Raw genomic sequence first — 19,546 nt, 5'->3', positions numbered from 1 at the left:
CCCTTCTCAAAAAGGGAAAATGCTAAGACTCAACACTAACAGATTAGTAAATGAATGAAATTCCCTTAATTATGTTTTCATTAGTTGACAGCCTCTGTATGAATAAATGTCTGAAGTACATTACACAATAATGTAGATGCTGTGAAATAAGTGTACTCACAGGGAGGCATTACACGTACTATTCAAATCATTTCCCCTTCGCTCTCTGTCTTATTTGAATCCGTCTCACTTAATTTACGTGAGAGAAATGTGGTGTAACGTAACACCAGTGTACTCATCAATCCAGTGATTCAAGCGCTGACTCTAGACCTGGGGGATTAACTGGGTTAGATGCACCAAACACCACAGTGGTTCTCATGACATCAAGCCACTAGGATCTGAGGGGCTGGCTTTGTAAAATTAAAACAGAAATGGACCAGGAACTTGCCTTCCTGTATCAGAGAGGCAGCGTTTGTCTCTAGACTGCTGTCGTACAAATTCTGCCCTTCCTAATTCTCAAGGGCAAACTGCTTCAATTCTCCCTGATCCAGTTTCCCTCCTCGGGGTTGTCACAAGGATGCCGTGAGTTAATCAATGAACATTGCCTGGCACAGGGTGAACGCCCTACGCGTGTTAGCTATGGCTCTTATGATTATCATTTATTGTTATCTTTTCCCCTCTAATTTGGCATAATCTGATAGGGTCTTATCCTAAAGGTGTAAAATAAATAGTGCCTTTCACATGAAGGCACAGGTGTCCACTTACCTACAAATTAAGAAAGCAAATGAGTTGGACCCCTGACTCCCTGCAAAAGCACAGCCTGGCTTACGATGGGCGTCCGGAGAGCAGATTGTGTGAGCATGGTGTGGGGGTGGGGGTCCCCATTTACCTTCCAGGGAGGAGAAGAATGACGATTGCTTCAGAACTCCAAAAAAAAAGTTTATTTATAAAATACTGACAAGTTTGACAGGACATGGGACTTCTCATGGTATATAGTTCAAATCAATTTCTTTCTTACCTTTCATTTAAAAAATAAACCTGCTAACAAGCTATATGACATATAGATATATATTTTTTTTCTTACAGATAGACACCTGCCATAACGAATACTCTCCCCATAATTTTTCATTATATCATTTAAATCAAAAAATAAAGATTTGTGTTGGTTTTTGTTTTTGGAGTCTATTGTGTGTAAAGAAAGGTAACATGTTTAAATGCTTTTGGTTATTCTTGTGGAAACAAAGAGAAGGAGGGTGGTCCCAAGAGGGCACCTGTGCTCAAGGTGGTGGTCAGGGTTGCCACTGGGCGGGACTATACAGAGGCACTGGGGGGCGGGCGGCTGCTGCTCACATGGCCCCCCCTCCCCCTCCCACCCTCCAGCCCCTCACCCAGTGTGGGCACCTTCAGATGTGCACCATGGAAGGTGAGGGAAGTCCCTGCCCAGAGTGGGCTTTGGGGAGGCTGTGGCACCTTTAAAGCTCTGCCCAGGGAGGTATGGGCAGAAAGAAGGCCTCGAGGCAGCCTGCACCAGGGCGGGGCAGCCAGAAGTGTCCTTGTTCCCTCTGAATCGTGGCAGTGTCAGGTGGGGGGCCAGAAGGAGGCAGCCTGGGTTTGCAAACTCCCTGGAGTCCTGGGAGGAAGGTGCATCTGGAACCCAGCTTTGGGTTCGTCTTGGCAGTCTGGGTGCGGAGCTGATGCGAACACTGGAGGCACGGCCAGGAGGGGGAAGGGTGGCCAGGAGGGGGAAGGGTGGCCCTGATGTGCCAGGTGTAGGCTGCTGGGTACGACACCAGGAGAGTTCCCGAGGGCACAACGAGGCAAAGCTAGAGGCGCCAGGTGGCGAGCATCCTGGTGTGAATCTGCTTCGGGTGCAGTCACATGGACAACTCAGGGAGGCTCCCAGTTCCCCAAGGGTTGGGCCCACCACACCCTTCCAGTGCGGCCAGATATCTGGACCAGGGCTGGGCACCACCACTGCCCAGCAGAAATGTAAACAAGGGCAAAGAGATGTCCTCTTAGAAATCCAGGGCTCCCCAGCCGGAGACCTGGGCTTCCAGACGTGACCGCGACAGTGGAGGCAACATTTCAGATGGGTGGGTGTGGATGGAGGGTGAGACCCTCACCTCGGGCTCTGGGTTGCAGGGTCCTCGCCCTCTCAGACAACAGATCCCAGTGGTGCCCAAGTGGCAGTGACTCAGGCTGCCTGTGCCTCACAGAGGGACAACTCAAGCCATCGGAGGGAGTCACAAGAGGCTCTTTACTAGCACACAAGCAGATGTGCATTCTGTGCATTTCTGTATCTGTGCACGCATGTGTGAGCCCAGGTGTGCATGGGTGCCATCACAAGCGTGCACGTGTGCGTCAGCACGGTGGAGGGAGTGTGTGGGGAGGGGAGGATGAACATCTTAGTGTGCCAGATGATTCATAAAGGCGAAGGAAATGTGGCCTCATGTGCTGCAGTATACACACACACACACACACAATGTTTTTACTCATCCCCGCTTCCCACCCCCCCAGATCCCTATCTGGGCTGGGCTAAAATAATTCCCTAACGCAAACTGGGGACTTCCTTAAATGGTTAAACACACAGCAGAGAGGGAAAAGGATGGGGTTGTTTAAAAAAAGAAGATGAGAGGAAAGGAAAGAGGAAGTGCAGCGGGATCCCCTGCGGGCGGCCCTGGATGTGCTGCCTCCCCGGGGCCAGATGTGCGCAGGGCAGAGCCTCGCGTGCGTGCTCCTCTGGGGGAAAGAGTGTTTCCTTCCAGACCCCTTAGTGGAGAAGCTGCTGTTTGGACCCCAGAGCTGGGTCAGCCTGTCTGCTGAGCCGTCTTCCGACTTCTCCCCATCACGTTTCCTGGGCGTCTGCACACGGCGGGAAGAGCCACGGCCGGGGGTGCCCTTTCCTCAGGCCCCGGCCCTGCTTCCATCCCAGTCACCTGATTTGGGGCCAGTAGGGAGGGGTACAGGTCCTCTCTTTCCTTAGTTCCACTCAGGTCTCCCCTAACTTTAATCCTCACCCCCCAAAATAGGGCACCGCCCCCTCCCAGGCAGGGCCAGCAGTGCCCGCTGCTCCGCAACCCCAGTGCTGAACTGAATGTGCCCTGCGGGGCCATCTCCTCTCCCAGAGGAAGCCATCCATCCCCAAACGTGGGGGTGGGCCACTGCGCAGGGCTGCTGGGGGCACCCAGGGGGCACAGGACAGCCCAGGGAATGAGATGGAAAGGCTCCTCCCTCAACCGTTGCATCTGGAAGTCTTGAGCCGATGGGCAGATCCAGGCCACCAGAGTGGCTTTTTAAAGAACATTGCTTGGAGCAGATTGTGTGTGTGTCAAAGCTCTGCCTCCCATCAGTTATTCTTGTCCCTGGGTCCCATCTGACCTGCTCCTCCTGGCCGGCCAGGCTGTGCATCTCGGGAGCTGTGCCTGGTGCGGATGAGGCCCCTCCCTGCTCTGAGCCCTGGCTAGGCTGAGCCGAGCCTGGAAAACGTTACTGGGGGCTGGGATGGTCTTTGTCTCTTTGTAAACGGGGCGCTGAGCTGATCTGGCAACCTCTGGGAGCTCTGGCCTCTGGACCAGGGCCTTGGCCGTCCCTCTGGTGTCCTGTCCCTCTGTGATTAGGAGGCAGTGAGTTTCCGAGGTGTGGGTTGAGAGCGAGGGGGACATAGATCTGAAAGTTAGTGTCCTGTCTGGTCAGGAGGACCCGTAGGGATTTCTCTTACAGAGGATCCCTGGACCCTTGTCTCCGCAAGTGCATGGGGTACGTGTGTGCGTGTGTGTGTGTGTGGCAGAGGAGGATGTCTCTCTGAGGAGAGGGGTGTGTCTGCCTCAGCAATCCCTCTGGGGCTCCCCAGCCCCAGGTGAGCTGAATTTCCTTGTCTAAATGGCTCCCTTTTCCTCTTCCCTGAAGGAAGGGGCAGGTGGTATCTGAATTAGAAGACAAGGAAAAGTCAAAGCTTCCTTCTTAGGTTCCTGACTTCCCGCGTTACGCCCCGTGAAGCCTGGCCAGCGTCCCTGCCTCTGTTCCCGAGTTCATCTCTCCCAGTCTGCGCTCAGGAAAGTGAATTCAAGTAAAGGGAAGGCGGGGCTCAGTGGTGGGGGGACTCTCCTGCACCCTGAGGGGTTTTCTTCCTGGGATTCACAATAAAAAAGCATGTTAGGAACAAGGAGCTGGCTGGGCAAATTCTCACCCTTTAGTTGTTTTCCTTTTTCTAAATAAACCAAATGCTTGGCGGAGAAGTTGGGCATGGGAGGGGCGAGTGGAGGGTGAGGAGCAGGGCAGGGGGCGAGCAGGGCCATCCATGGCAGCCAGCGATGCACGGCGTGGAGGTGGGAGGGTGCGGAGAGAGGAGGTCAGGTGGGCTCCCATGGACGCCCATCCTTACACAGCATCAGCCAGCACTGGGCCCAGGGCTCCACACATGCCCGAAGGGGGCAGCTGGCTGGATGTCTGGAAGCTTCTTCTCACCTCAGCCATGCCTGCCTTACAGCCCTCCAGTCCTTTCCCTTCTCTCTCTCTCTCCAGGGACCCCACCCACTCTGTGTCCACCGCAGCCGCTCCCCCAACTCTGTGCTGTCTCGAAGGAGCAGCGAAACCCACAATCTTGAGGCCGACCAACCATTGGCCACACATTGTTCTCTCATGGTTTTCTTCTCCCTCCTTCTCAACGCCGGCTTTGCTGGCCCTGGAATCTCTGGAAAAATAAACTCAGGAGGTGAAAAGTTGACTTGGTTTCGTGGTGTTTTTGTTTTCTGGCAGGCGGTGCGGGGAGGGCTGGAGGGGGAGTTGGGGGCCATTTTTCTTTCTTTTTCCTCTTCCAACGTCAAACAAATGATGAAAATCCTGCTATAGGAGCCCGGGAGCCGGGGGCTAGGCTGCTGGGGGGCCGGTAGAGGGTGCTTTGCTGACTCGGGGGGTTAGGGGGATTTTGGGGCGTTGGGGTCCGACTGGCCTTGGGCCGAAAGAGGCTGCCCTGCTGGGCGCTGCCGCTGTTGGCGATGGTGGCGTGGTCCGGCTCGCCCGAGTCGCTCTCCGTGTAGCTGTACGCCTGGGCCCGCGAGATGCCCTTCTGCTGCCTGCGCCACGAGTTGTAGTACGTGGGGTCGCTGATGTAGTGGTTGACGAAAGAGTGGGCCTTCTGGTGGTTTGGGTCGACCTCGTACTCACTGTCGCTTCCCTGAGAGGAGAGAGAATGGGGGTGTCAGTGGTCCCATGAGAACAGGTCCTCGTGGTCGGGGCTGGGAGGCACAGAGCTCTGTGGTTTGAACCTCTTCCAAGCCCTGGACTTGGGGCGCCTCAGCCCCTCTCTGCCGAGGGGGCGTAACAGCCTCTCACGCCCACCTCTGCTCCCTTCAGAGCACACCATGGACGCAAAGTGTCTGCCACGGTGTTGGCACACAGCATGACATGAATCCACAGACTTGAGTTCTAAATTTTTTAAAATCGAGGTGAAATTTGTAAAACGTAAAGTTAACCATTTAAAAACGTGGCATTTAGGGGCTGGCCCCGTGGCCGAGTGGTTAAGTTCGCGCGCTCCGCTGCAGGCGGCCCAGTGTTTCGTTGGTTCGAATCCTGGGCGCGGACATGGCACTGCTCATCAGACCACACTGAGGCAGCGTCCCACATGCCACAACTAGAAGAACCCACAACGAAGAATACACAACTATGTACCGGGGGGCTTTGGGGAGAAAAAGGAAAAAATAAAATCTTAAAAAAAAAAAAAAAAAGTGGCATTTAGTACATTCACAAAGTTGTGCAACCGTCACCTCTGTTTAGTGCCCAAACACTTTCATCCCTCCAAACGAAAACACGGTCCCCATTGTCACTCCCCATTCTTTCCTGAGCCCCCTGCCCACCCCCTGCCCCGGCAACCACCGATCCACTTTCTTTTTTTATGGATCTACTTATTCTGGGTAGTTCATACAAATGGAATCATCCAGTATGTGACTTTGGTGTCTGACTTCTTCCACTTAGCAGACTGCTTCTGAGGTGGAATTAATCATGCTACTTTATTTTCTATATTTTCGATGCTTCGACATCTGGGGCCCTGATGCCCTGGAGGGAGCACCCCCCACCCCCCCGGCCCCAGCCAGAGGTTCATCACTTCTCAGAGACGGTAAGCGGACTTTCCTGTCCAGAGCTTACACCCACCACCTCCTCTAACGGGCTCTCACTCACTGACCCACAATCCCCTGTCCCCAGTCAGCCCTGGGCCAGGTACCAGACAACTGGGGGCAGCTGCATCGCAAAGCCTGTGGAATTTATTCAAAGTAGCCCGCTTCCCCTGCCCACATTTCCTGTGGAAACCACAATAAAGGATCCTCCTTACATCTTCCTCCTGCTCCCTCCGCCTCCTGACCACCCTGGTGCCTCCCCACGTGGCCCTTCTTCTTGGGAACATGGACAAACCATCTTTTCAATGGTAATAGTCTCCTGATCTGTGGGCCTCACCAGACCTGAATAATAACAGAACCAACATTTCAAAACAGAGGCTCATGCACCATCTACTGAGTTCCAATCTTGGTCCAGCCTCTGACATTGTGTGACTGGGGCCAAAGCCAGGGCCAGATTAGAAGACCTTTCGAGGCTCCTGGCACTGAACCAAGGCTGCTGCTCACCCGTTGTGACCCAGCATAAAAAAGCAACACACAGTTACAAAATAAGCACGAGGAAAATATCAACACAAGTTCTCAATTTTCACAGGATGATGGCCCTGAAGCTTTTTAAAAGAAGTATAACCTATTACATTATTCTCAAAATTGTTGGTACTTTGGTGTCCTCAGCATGCGCTTCATCTGCCTATCAGGGAAATCAGCACAAGACAGGAGGCAATCTGGGTTGTCAAATAAAATAGCGTTCAGATCTGAACGGCGGAGCTAAAAATATCGGGCGCCCCTCCCCCACCCCAAGCTCCCAGCCCTGTTTTGAGAACTAATAAGACAACAGATGGGAACGCCCTCAGAACTCTCTGGAAGAGATGCACTCTGATTTTAGTGAAAAGTACACGCTCAACAAAATACAGCCCTGCAGACCCTGCTCAGGCGGCCTCATCTCTGCCCAGCTAATGCACGTGTGCAGGCAGCAAGTTTTATCAACCTGAGTAAAACATACTTTGCGGAAAAAAACTGCAGCAAGAAAACCCAGTGAGTTTAATACAAATGAGTCTGCGACCATCAGGTGTGTCCCGCTTTACAGGGAAGGAAAATGGAGAGCTGACCTAGCCCAGAGGGTCTGAGCGATGGGAGAGGTAACATCCGCTTGTTCTCAGGAACGCAAAGTCCTTTACGGCATCTGGACCCTCAAAAGAAGCAGGGACAATGTATAGAACTGTCAAGATACCAGCTCGCGAGCGAGCGGGCGCTCTGCCAGACAGCAGGAAACGCTGACTCGCACGCCGGCATTTAATCTTCACACCTCCGTGCTGTAGCTACTGCTGGTTACATGGGTACTGATGGGAACATCAGCCCAAAGAGATGAGAGCTTTTTGCCCAAGGAAATGATGAGTTGGGCTTGAACTCAGATCTGCCTGATTTTCCAAAGCCCACACATGCGTTTAACTCCTACACTCCTGCCTGGGGGTCACAAGATGGGAGTGACAGCCCCTCTGCCCTCCCCGTGGGGGGATTAACTCTCCCTAGTGGATCGGCTCGTTTATGTGGTCTGGCCCCTCCCCTCCTCCTCCTCACCCCTCCACAGCCCCGCTGCTCTCCTCACCACCACGCCACCCGGCAGACACCCCCAGGACCTCAATCTTCTTGGCAGGCAGAGCTGGCCGCCCAAGACAATGGAAAGTCCCTCGCTTGGTCTCCCCATGACGCAATGCAGCACAATACAAGCCCCTTTCTTTGCCTACTGCCCAGCTGCTGGCCCAGGAGGGAACAAAGGGGCCGCACAGACCAGAGGGCTCCATATGCCAAGAGCAGGGCGGGGGCTGCTGGGTGGGCACCTGATGCCTGGGGCCGTGGTGAGGCTGCCCCAGAGGCAGAAGTCTGAGGGAGGTGTGGTGGATGCCCAGGGGCAGGAGGCCGGAGGTCCCGGTCCAGGAGCAGTGAGGGTCTGTGAGTGTGCGAGGTGCCCCCAGATTCCCCTACAGGTTAGGTCTCTCGGGGAGGGCACCTGATGACTGGCGGGATAGTTGCCAACACCATTGCGAGAGGTTCTAGAACTTTGGCTTCAGACTTGGGGAGGAATCCCCAAGTCAGTGCAGGCCCATCTCAGAGTGAATGAGTCTCGGGTAGGAAGTGACCGTGGCACAGTGAAGTTCCAACTCTGTCCCTTACCAGCTGAGTAAGTTTGGACCCATGACTTGGCCTCTCTGAGCCTCAGTACCTTGTCTGTAAAAGGCATAGATCTCTGCAGTGCACAGGGTAAAGTGAGCTAACGTGAGAGAATGCTGTAATGGCATTATTAGGGAGAGAAGAGGGTGGGGCTGAGTGGGAGGGGGCCTGGAAGCCCCCCTAGGAGGGATCAGAAGGGGTCAGGGAATGGGGGAGGCTGACAGTACTCAGACAGCTGGGAAGGGAGAAGAACGTTCAGCTCCAGTCCCCCCAATCCCCTTGCCCAGAGTGAGGCAAGACGGGGTGGGGAAAGGGTCTCTGTGGCCCTCCTGGGGGCGGAGATCCCAAAGCCTATTTATTCATCCAAATTATCACAGTCCCCAAACAAAGCTGCAAAGCGGTGCGGGAGGGGCAGGGAAGTTAGAGTCTGTCCCCTCCCCCAAGCTCTCCGGAGCCAAAGGAGGGGGTCTTTGCATCAGCCACAATTCTCCCGCCTCCATCTCCGTGAACATCTGTTTCTTTTCTGGGTGGGGGTGGGGTGAGAAGAGAAGAAAGAAAGCCGGGGTTGTGGGGGGAGAGGGCGGGGGCAGGCAGGGGCTCCCATTCAGGCTTTCAGCTCTCCCGGGCCTGGGTAATTGAATGCAGCTTCCCAGTAACTGCCCAGCACAAAGGGGGCCTTTCACGGGCAGTCCCGCCAGGCCGCCAGGCAATCAGGCGACTGCTTCAGCTCCCGGGCCTCTTAACAGCTCCTCAAAGCTACTCAATCAGCAATTACGGGGTCTGAGGAGCTGGGGTGCAGACTCCAGGCCAGGCAATGGGAGCCGGGAGGGGGCTAGGGAAAGGGAGGGCCCCGGAGAAAAGACCCAAACAAAAGAAGGAGCAAAGGAAAGCCTTTTGCTTTTCTGTTCGTTTCTAGAGGCAGGGACTCTTGCACCAGGCTCAGTGGACGATGGGGTGGGTGCTGTCCTGGGCTTGAGGACCCGTGTTGACACCCTGGGACCAGGCACGGCACCCTCATCCTGTTGACTCTCACAAAGTCTGGCAGGAATGTGTTGCCCCAAATGACAGGAGGTCACCCCGTGCAGCTCCTTCGGAGCTGGAAGCTGGAGCCCCTCCCTCGTCTGGAGTCCCTCCCTCGTCTGCACTGAGTCCAGTCTGAAGCCCAGCTGTGCACTGGTCCCCTTGGACGCCAGCCGGGCCTCTCCTGCAGGGCCTGCAGCCTCCTGGGGATTAGAGGTGGGGTGGGGGCACGTGCTAAGTGTCTCCCTCACTGGACAACCCCTTGAGGCACAACTTTATCAGGGCTCTGGGCTCCCTGAGCTAAAACAGCTGAAATCTCCCAGGAATGTCCTTTGAAAAACGTCACCTCAGACACGATGTCACGTGTGCTAACTGTGCCCTTACAGGTCAGGTGACAGCCAATGTGCGCCTGCCCTCAGCTGTCAGAGATGCCTGTGGTCAGGGGCTTCCCAGGAGGTCACTGGGGTAGGGGGTGGGGTCGGGGTCAGCTATGGCCTCTCTCATTCCATCTCCCCTCTGTGCCCAGGAGCTGGGCAAGGCCAGGCGGCAGCAGACGCAGCCCTCAAAGCCGGCTGGACCTTGATTTGAATCCTTGCTGCCTGCAGTTCTGAGCTCTGTGACCAAGGGCCTGCTGTTTGACTTCTCTGAACCTCAGTTTCCCCAGCTGTTAAATGGGGGTCCTCCCACGTGCATGGTGGGACCGTTAGATGTTAACTGAGAATGTGTAAAGCGCAGAACTTGCCACATAGCACGTGCCCAAGGTGAAGCTTCGCCTCCCCTCCCTGGGCTCTCTCTGCCCTGCCTGCAGCATCTCTCTAGCTGGGCACAAGCTTGGGCCTCCCCGGCCTGTGTGGGTCAGGGTAAGGAGAAGCAGGAGATGGATGTCGCTGAATCTATTAGATGCCTGGCCTAACCTGAGGACAAGAGGCAAACCCTGAAACAAGATCGGAGACACTCAGCAGAGGGAGGGCGCTGACAGGCCACCCCCACCACTCAGCTGAATGCAGACCCGCACTACTCGCTTCCACGCTCACACTTCCAGGCCCAGCCACCTCCTCCAGGCAGCCCTCAGTGAGCCTCTGGGAGGATGTGACCTTCCTTGGGACTCCTCACAGTGCTCGATCTGTCCTCACTCTCCTCCTGAAGTTACTTACAGTGCTACCATAATATTTTAATAAGAAATGAAAACGTGATTATTTGTGCACATGTGGTCTTCCCCCATAGATCATAACACACCATAATGGAACATTCATGAGAGCCGGGCCTGCTCACCACTGCAGTCGCCATATGTGAACAGTGCCTGTACTGTTCAGGGGGCGCAGAAGGAAAGGTTGTTGAATCAATGCGACAAGGAAGGAATGAATGGGCTCCATGGATGGCAAAACCAGAGCTCACCCCTCCCAGGTGCGACAAAGGGCCCGACCTGTGTGTGGTGGCCAGCTGGTGTGTAGGGGGCCCAGAGGTGGGGCCTGGGCTTGTTGTGGGGGCTCCTGGACACTCCCTTCTCCTTGTCTTTACCTGAAAACAGCTATAACGTCACCGGGCCTCCCAGGGGCCTCTGAGGATTCAGTGGTGCTGTTCTGGAACAATCCTTAGAGTCATTCCTGGCTCCTGGTAAGGGCTCCACGGATGTTCACTGTTATGACTGGGTGCTCAATAAATCTTATATGGACTCTCATTTGTCCTTTGTATTTTCTTACTTTTTCACGTACGCTTAATTCCGTTCTAATGAGCTAAGAGGGGCTGCCCAGGATGCCACAAAGAACTGAATATTGATTCGAAGAGGCCTGCCATTGGCTTGGAATTTCTCCGTTGAGATTTTCCTGAGTGATAACTGCGTGATTTTTCTACCAAACTTGGGTTCTCACTTTGAAATGAAGTTAGAAGGCAGGCCTGCTTTGTTTTCAGAAGTTCCGTCCAACAGGCCACGGGCTCTTTAAACCTCAGCCTCTGTGTGTCCCCCTGTCAGGGACTCCCTTCTCCATTGCCTCTCCAGGCACAGCCCCCACCCCCACCCTTGTGCCCCCCGGGGAGAGCCAGCTCACCCCCTACCACCTCTAGCCTTCACCCACAGCGCCCGTCATGGCCTTTCTCAGATCGTGTCACGTGTGTTTGTTTACGAGTAACGTGGACTTTTTGTTTATTACCATAACAAGGAGAAACAGCTGGGCAGATTTCTGCCAATTTGGGGGAGTGAGTTTTGGGTGGTCTGATTTAGAATATAAACCAGGCAGCATATGCAAAATTCACTCTCAGAGGACCTGGGGGGAGGGGCACTTCAAAAAGACAGGCGGTCATTCTCCAGAGCAGCTGAAACTGAGGGACCGGCCTGTATGGCTGCTGACCCTTAGGGATATGCCTTTCTAGACACTAACAGGGACAGGAGGACCGACAGTGGCCTCCACCATAAACCCCAAATTGAAAGTCACAGTGGTGAAGGCCCTACACTCCAGACACTGATGCATGGTCGAGCGGCTGAGTAGTAACAGGATTTACTTATTTATGCTTGGAACAAGAGGAAAGCCAGCTGCTCTGTCTCCAAGTCTGTCCACTCCAGCCCACGGGGAGCTCCCGGGAGGCAGGGCCATATCTCCATCACCTCTATGTCCTCAGAGTACAGGCTCAAGAAATGAGCCCTGAGGAGTCTGAACCTGCCCCCTGCCACACCCGCTGGGGCTGCCCTCACCACCCTGACATCCAGGCCTCCTGAGCTGTTAAGGCTCAAACTCCAACTTGACCCCAGAGGCACAGAGGAGAGACCTCTGGCGGAAGCAGGGTCCTGCCATCCCCTCGCTGAACCAGGTATAACCCCATATTTGCAGAATCACGGAGCAGTCTGCTGGGGTCTTCTTGGGGACACTTAGGGGCTCTGGGTGGTGGCTCTTTGCCAACAGGTAATGGAAGCAATCTTACACTTTAACAATGAAACGTTTAACAATGGCCCAGCTTATCAGCACCCTGGGACTGTGGGGACGAGGGTGACTGACGGGTGAATGCTCTCAAGGTCTTCCCCGGCTCTTTCATGGCTGAAGACGCCAACGCTCCATCAAATCCTCCTGAATCCACGACTAGCTGCAGTGGCCTCACAGCCCACGGCCTGGTTTTCGAGAACAATTCCAGAGTGAACATGTGACCTGATTGCCTTTCCCAGGCTCCCGTGATGACTCCATCTCCCTAACGTCTTCCTTGTCACAGCCCTTTGGAAGGACGGGACTTCTTTCTGCGTAGTGTGGGTGAGGGCTGTGAAGGATCCCCTATCCCAGAGACAGTAGGGGTGGAGCTGGCACTCAAGCCCGGGGCCGTGCACCAGCCACAACACTGCTGCTGCTTTCACGGGAGCGTCTGCCCTCAGAGCAGCCCTCTGGCGGGGCTGCACGGTCACCCCAGTGGTCCACTGCCCAATGCTGCTGAGCATCTCTCGGCAACAACTGTTGTGTCTGCAGCACTTTCCTCTGAGTGTCTGTCTTTATCCTCTGAAGATGGTTAGAGTTGTTTTTTTTTAAGAAAATCCACAGTTACTTGTTCTCAAGAGTGTTTCATCAGCTGGTTCTGAAGGCCTTTCCAGAAAGGTCTGCCATGAGGGCGACATCACCAGCAACAGGACAGGGGTAGGACCGAGGGGCTGAGCAGGGCTCTGCCATCAGAAGGCTTGTGTACGGGGTGTGGCTCCACAGCTTGGAAGCCTGGATTCTGGGTTTGCACTTTCTGGCTGTTGGACCTGAGCCAACTTGCTTAAGCCTCAGTATCCCCATCTGTACAAAACAGATGACACTCATGCCTGCCTCGGAGGGTCACTGTGATGCTCCAAGGTGGTGAGGCATGTGGGATGCTGAGCACAGCCCCCGGGGGTGTGGCTGCTGTCATCCGTGTTACTTTGAAGGGCCACACGTCTTTGAATGTGTGAGTTCTGATGTTGGTCAAAAGGAGTGACTTTATAACCATGAATCTTTGTTTCTCTATCCTGCTGACCATCCTTGGTCTTGAGTCTGCTCAGCTTGACTAGGTTCCCCAGTGACCCTACATGCCTTCCATATATATGTACACAGGGATTGTGTGCCAGGCGCCATGCAGGATGCTGGGATGCAACAGTGATCAGAACTGTCACAAGTGCCTGCCTCCGTGGGACTCAGCTTTCAGAGTAAATAACCCAAGTCAACCCATCCCGGCCCCAAAGCAAACCCTGAACCAGCCAAACTCTATAGTTGAGCTCCAGGCCTGGGCTGCAGTCCACTGCCCCCAGAATGGAGCGTGGGCATTCTGCTGTGACAAGTGACTTCTGGAACCGGGAAGCCTCCTCTCTCTGGAGTATCTGCTCCTGGGGTGACTGACTCCAGGTTGCTATGGAAACAGTGTTCAAGTGATGGGCTTGTTTTGAACAAATGAGACCAACGGCTAAGCGGAGGATTCTGGGCACTCCATCTGCCCCAGTCTCGGGATGGGGAGTCTTCTCCCAGCAACTTCTTCAAGGCTGGGGTCCTGGTGTGGCCTCGGAGACCAGCTCTGTGTCCTGTGTGAGGGTACTCCAGACTCACATGGGGATGGCCACCAAAAGCTCTGGAGATGCTGGGCAATAGCTTCTGCGCTCTGAGGGCGTACTCCCTGGATGGTCGGTGCCCAGCCAGTGAGGGCGGATCAGTAATGCCCTCTGCACAAGGTCAAGGGAGGCTGACCAGAGGAACGCAGGGAGTCCCTTCCGCTGGCTGCCACCTTTGCTCTCCGAAGATGGAAGTATGGCTTAACGAGCCCTTTATTCCAGCCCCACGGGCAGAGGGAGTCCTGTTATCTTTACGAGTTTTACCTCAAATGCCTAAACTCTAACTGCTCATCACCATCTTTGGGGAGAAAGAAAGAAAAACCATGCTTCAGGGAAGCATGGCCTTGTAAGTCCCCAGTATGTATGTGGCTGCAAACAGTTAAATACTTACAACAAGATGCCATAACCTGAATCACGTGCGTCCCTGTGTAAGCCAGGCTAAGTTGGGGTCTCTGTCTCTGCCAGCTCTGTGCTGGGGTGTTAGCTCCAGCCTTCTCGGCTCTGCCAAGCCCATCAGTAACCCTGGAGCCGAACAAAACAGCAGCGGGCGAGAGGCCCTCGTCCACCGGGCCCGCAACCGGAGCCCAGCGTGCTGGCGCCTCCTACTCGGCTGACAGCCCTGCTCCCTGCTGGTGCCTCCTCCTCCTCGTCCTCACCCAGAACTGGGCAGAAAGGTCCAGGGTGTGGGACACGTGGCCTTTTGTGGCTCCTTCCCTGGCAGCCACCGGGCTTGGCCAAGGCTGAGAGGCTGGGGGGAGGCTGCAAGATCACCTCGCTGGAATGCACTCAGCCCCTCTCCCCATAGCCTGGGATGGAGCGTCCACGTGGCCCACCTGATGGCAGCCTCCCTACAGCCCTGCAGCTCCCAGAGGCACCGTCCCCTTCTTTACGTGAGAACCAACATCTATTGAAGGGGTGCTGTGTGCCAGGCCCTGTGCTAAACTTCTCTGTGCCTGACCTCCCCAGTGCCCCACGAGAGAGCCTATCATTGTCCCTGCCTGTTCTACAGATGGGGAAACTGAGGCTCAAAGAGGTTATCTCCCACACCCACGATGCCCCGGCCCATAGACTGCAGAGCCATAATTCAGATCAGGTCCAAACCTCCAAAGCTTAACACCTCCACGGTCTACACTGCTTCCCATCCTCGGGGCTCTGGGGCACCTGGCCCTCTGTTTCTGGGGCTCATTCTGACCCTGACTAGCTAAGCTTAGCAGTCCTTGGGGCTCTGGCAGAGCAGGGCTGCTGCGCCCCCCTCCTTTTCCTCGCCGTCACGCTCCTTTGCAGGCCATAGTTACTGAGCGATTGAGCACGTGGGGCGACTCCTGCAAGTCCAGAGGATCAGGCTCTCGGGGGATCTTATGTGATCAAGGTTCTGGGGACCCCATGACCCCTGGGTGCAAACCCTGAGCAGAGCTGGGGAGGTGGCAGCTGGCCCATGTATGATTTCTGGACAGTTTCCTGGGGTCCCGTGGTCTCTAGGGTCCCATAAAGGAAAGGAGGGAAGGAAGCCCATGTGATGGGGGCTGCTCCACTCCCCTCTCCAGGGCACCCGGCCCTCCTGCCCTCACCTGAGAGTCGGAGATTTCGGAGGGCTTCTCCGTCAGGCTGCTGCTCTCTGCTGGGATGAGGTCGTTGTACTTGGTGACGTCCTCGTCGGAGTAGTGGAGGCTGCCCGGGCTAGGCCGAGGAGGAGACCTGGAGAGAGTGGGGTGAGGCTGACAGACGGCCTCCCTCAGAGCGGCCTCCCCTGGCCGGAGAGACGCCCGCGAGGCCTGGAGGGGGACAGGCTCTCAGACCCTCCATCCTACGTTCCTCCTTCCCGCGTCTGTTCTCCACAGGCCCAGGCCTTGGGCTGGAGGCCCCGCCTGGGGGTGGGGAAGGCTCAGGGTGCCAAAGGTGCCAAACCAACCTCCTGAGCAGCTCCAGGGAAATTGGGGGGGGGGGGGTGCAGCACTTCGCTTCTCCCCTTGTGGCTCCACGACCTCAGGGGTTGGGATTACTCGGCAGTGAAGCAGTTCTGAGCCCCACTGAGACCTCCTGAATCAGCATCTCAGGGGAGGCTGGACACCTGCCCTGGAGACGAACTCGAAACTCACAAAGTGAGCTTTACAGAATTAACACGAAGCGTGGGGAGAAAAAGGAGGACCAACGCCTCTCTCCCTCGCGCCCTGCTCGAGACCAGAAATGTTTCCGCGGGCTAAGTCACACCCTACCTTTACCGACTCAGCCCTGGGGAAAGCTGTGCACTGGCGAGTGAGAGCCTGGCTCTGAGTCATCAGAACACACGCCCAGGACGGCGCCTCGGGCCCTCTGCCTGCTGTGGTGCCTACAGACTGGCGGCTGGGCAGACTCCGGGGGAGCTGGGCAGGTGGCTGGGAGCCTGCACAGCTCTGCCCTGTTTGTATCTCCTCACAACAGGGTGTGAGGGGGGCACTGTCAACGTCCTGAAGCCCTGAGACCTGCCCTGCCTGCACCAGGAAGCGTTTCTGGAACTGGGGCTCTGGACCCCAGCTGTCCCGTGCAGGGGCCGGCAGTGGTTTGCTACAGAGATGCTGCTCTGAGAACAATCCCGGGGCCTGGGAAGATGTCACAGCAACCCCCCTCCCGCCTACAGCCTCTTGTCCTATATCTGCACTGATTTTATTCCCATCAACAGAGCCACATCTTTAAACTACTTGAAAATAAAACAATAACAGTAGTAGCAGCAGCCTCACATAGACGAGACAGGCAAATATACGACACCAAGAGGAGGGCGAAAATGGGGAGCCAGGCTAAAGCTGTCTTGGGGACATGCAGGGAGAGGGGGAGGCTGACGGTGTCGCCGTGGCTGGGTCACCCAGAGCCTGGGGCAGGTTTGGCGTCAAACGGATTTCTGTGTATACACAGCAGTGTAGAGGACACACAGGGCCGCGGTGTGTGTACACTGTGGGCGTGAGAGGCAGACGAGGCCAGGCTGTGGGTGAAACGCCCCCTTGTTCCATGTGGCAGGGCCCCGGAGCCAGCCTGGCGGGGCTGTGGTGGCCATGCTGGGCCGGCCATGGCGGCCTCAAATGGCTCTTTCTTTGGAAAGCTGGCTTTGGCGGGAGATGAGAGCTCGGCCTCCCGGCCTGTGCCCCCTCCCTCTGTCCTCCTGACGAACACACACAGCGCCGCTTCCCTCCGGGACCAGACAGAGAGAAGCTTTGTGAGCTGCGCCTGGGAGAGGCCGACCCCCTATGGGCACCTCCGATGAGCTGGGAATGTTAAAAGGGCTGAGGCCGGAGAACGTGCTCCCGGGCCACAGCCCCCAGTGTCTCTCGAACTCCCGGGAGCATAAAACTGCCAAGTCACATCAGGTGAAGGTCAGGTGGGCCCCAGCAGCTGCCCCTGCCCTTGGAAGTGGGCAGCCGGGCTGGCCACAGGGAGTGGGGCTAGGAAGGGTCTGGGGTTGGAGAGAAGTAAGGAGAAAGAAGGAACTGGGAGCACAGCCAGCCTGGACCTTTCCTGGTTGGCTGCTCTCAGATGCTGCCCTTTGGGGACAACGCTGAGAGGGCTGACTCGGGGGTGGGGAGACAGGCAGGAGAAAACTGTTCTGCAGCTACAACAGGTGTGAGTAAGGACCTGGGGAGAGGGTGCCTACACTCGGAGGGCCCTTTCTTTCCAGAACTGTGAGGAGGGAAGGGAGGGCATAAGCAATAAGTGGGGGGGAGGGGGGAAACTCTCAGCGCCTCTCACTCACGTGTGTCTGCCCAGCCTGTCTTCACTGGGCCCACCTCCCCTTTGGGCAAGTGATGATCACAGCATCAGGCTGTTACCAGGAGCAGCGGGCTCCAAATAGCAGTAGGTTGGTTTGCAAAATTGTGCAAGTTATTGGCATTCTGGTGCCATTGACAGAAACCCTTTGTACCCACTTCCTTGTGACTTTCTCCCTAGCGGGCCCGCCGCCCAGGCTGCAGCCTCCAGCCCCTGGTCGTGCGTCCTGGGCTCTGCCGTGGCTGCCTGTGGACCAACCCCAGGCCCTGAGCTCGAACGCTGTTTCCAGGACAGGGTGAGGCCAAGGGGGCACTTCCTGCTCTGCCGCCCTCCTGAGAGTTCTCCACACCCCGGGCACTGCTGGCCCCCAAACCTCCATCTGCTGGTCCCCCACGCAGAGAGCTCCTTACCTGGTGTACAGACCGTTCTTTCGGCAAAAGGAGTTCTTGACGGAGAGCCGCCGGTTGTTGAGTTCCAGGGCAGGAAAGCTGCTTTCATCCAAGCTCATCATCTCCCCGTGGCCCAGGGCACCCGACTTGGCACTGCTCCCTGGGGGGGATTGACACCCAGTCACTCACCCCATCCCGTCGGCCCAGGCGGCCTCCCCTCCCCCACCTGGCTGGGCCTCTTTCTTTTGTTAGAGTTGAAGCCGAAATAGGAGATGGAGATGGTGTGCAGGAACCCTAGGCTGCCCCACCTACCAGACCAGGTGCATTTCCAGGAAAGAGAGACTCCCCAACTCCACCCTCGCCAAAAGGGAGGCAGACCCAGGAAAGTCCCATCCAGCCAGCAGGGCTTTGGTGCCAGCTCACCCGAGTCTGTCTTCTTGGCATACTTCTTGCTCTGGCCTCGAATGATGAGCACAAACACCAGAAGCAGGATGAAGATGAGGCCGACGAGGGCAATGACCACCAAGAACCACCACTCCTCGTAGAATGGGTTGGTTTTCTGGGCTGGAACATGAACAGGGGTGTCAGGTCCATGGTGCTCAGTCCCATCCTGCCTCCCCACCTCCTGCTCCTGCTGGGACCCCACCACCTGCTGTCACAGTTTATGGGTAGGCGAGGCTGTGCCCTCTGAATGAGGTAGCACCTAAGACCAGGTTGGTAGGAACGGTTTCATCTCAAGTGCTAGCTCTGATCAACAGGTAAAGGGCTGCCTGGAGGGCTGTTTTGAGAAGAGTTCTGAGGTTGCCTCCGAACTCAATAGGAAAGAGTGCTGGGATCGATTGGTGATGTCTGCTGAAGACACAGGAGGGAGGAGTGGCGGTATGCTTGCTATTTTCCCTTGCTGCCCATGGCCTAGGGGCTACCTCTATAGGCGGATCCAGATTTATGTTGGAAAGGTGCTTCTCTGGCCTGTGGTAGGCCTGGGAGACTTTCTCCCCAGGTTCAGTTGGGCCCAATCTTTTTCTGGTAGCAGAAAGTGGGGGGAGTTGGGTGGGTGGACATGAGTAGGTCTTTAAAATGCCTCCTCCAGGTAGGGCTCCCCTTCTTTCAGAGACCCCCTGTACTGTGCTTTCTGCACCCAGCTGTACCAATCCATGCTGCCACCTGACCAGGGGCTGGCCCTCCTCTTTCAGTCTTTTTTCTTTTTTTTAAAGATTGGCACCTGAGCTAACAACTGTTGCCAATCTTCTTTTTTTTTCTGCTTTTTCTCCCCAGATCCCCTCAGTACATAGTTGTGTGTCTTGGTTGTGGTCCTTCTAGTGGTGGCATGTGGGATGCCACCTCAACATGGCCTAATGAGCAGTGCCATGTCCGCGCCCAGGATCCGAACCAGCGAAACCCTGGGCCGCCGAAGCAGAGTGCGTGAACTTAACCACTCGGCCACGGGGCCGGCCCCACCTCTTTCAGTCTTGAAGTGTTTATTTCCCACGATTCGGTGCTATCACTCTGGGCAAGGGTGAAAGCGTGTGGGAGGAGGGAGGCGGCTGGGTTTCTGAAACTCACCCAGCGAGCAGAAATTCTGAGTTATATTTCTGCCCTGACGGAAGAGAGCTTAGTAC

The 19,546-nt window shown here is 55.8% G+C and overlaps 1 protein-coding gene across 3 annotated transcripts in view; it reads right to left on the bottom strand.

Annotated features, from left to right (window-relative positions):
- Positions 1-897: 897 nt before the first annotated feature.
- The window catches only part of SDK2 (sidekick cell adhesion molecule 2), a 273,541-nt gene continuing 254,892 nt past the window's right edge, over positions 898-19,546 (bottom strand). For all 3 annotated transcript variants that reach the window (XM_070560092.1, XM_070560093.1, XM_070560094.1), the window contains 4 exons: positions 18,351-18,491; positions 17,949-18,087; positions 15,375-15,501; positions 898-5,152 (listed from right to left, as the gene is read on the bottom strand). In XM_070560092.1, the coding sequence (XP_070416193.1) occupies positions 4,799-5,152; positions 15,375-15,501; positions 17,949-18,087; positions 18,351-18,491 (761 nt within the window). In that variant the 3' untranslated portion in view covers positions 898-4,798. The remainder of the gene's footprint in view (positions 5,153-15,374; positions 15,502-17,948; positions 18,088-18,350; positions 18,492-19,546) is intronic.

The sequence above is a fragment of the Equus przewalskii genome, chromosome 10, assembly GCF_037783145.1.
Source record: "Equus przewalskii isolate Varuska chromosome 10, EquPr2, whole genome shotgun sequence".
NCBI classification, from domain to species: domain Eukaryota; kingdom Metazoa; phylum Chordata; class Mammalia; order Perissodactyla; family Equidae; genus Equus; species Equus przewalskii.
The sequence above is the reverse complement of the archived record's forward strand: the minus strand, read 5'-3'. Positions and strand labels throughout refer to the sequence as shown.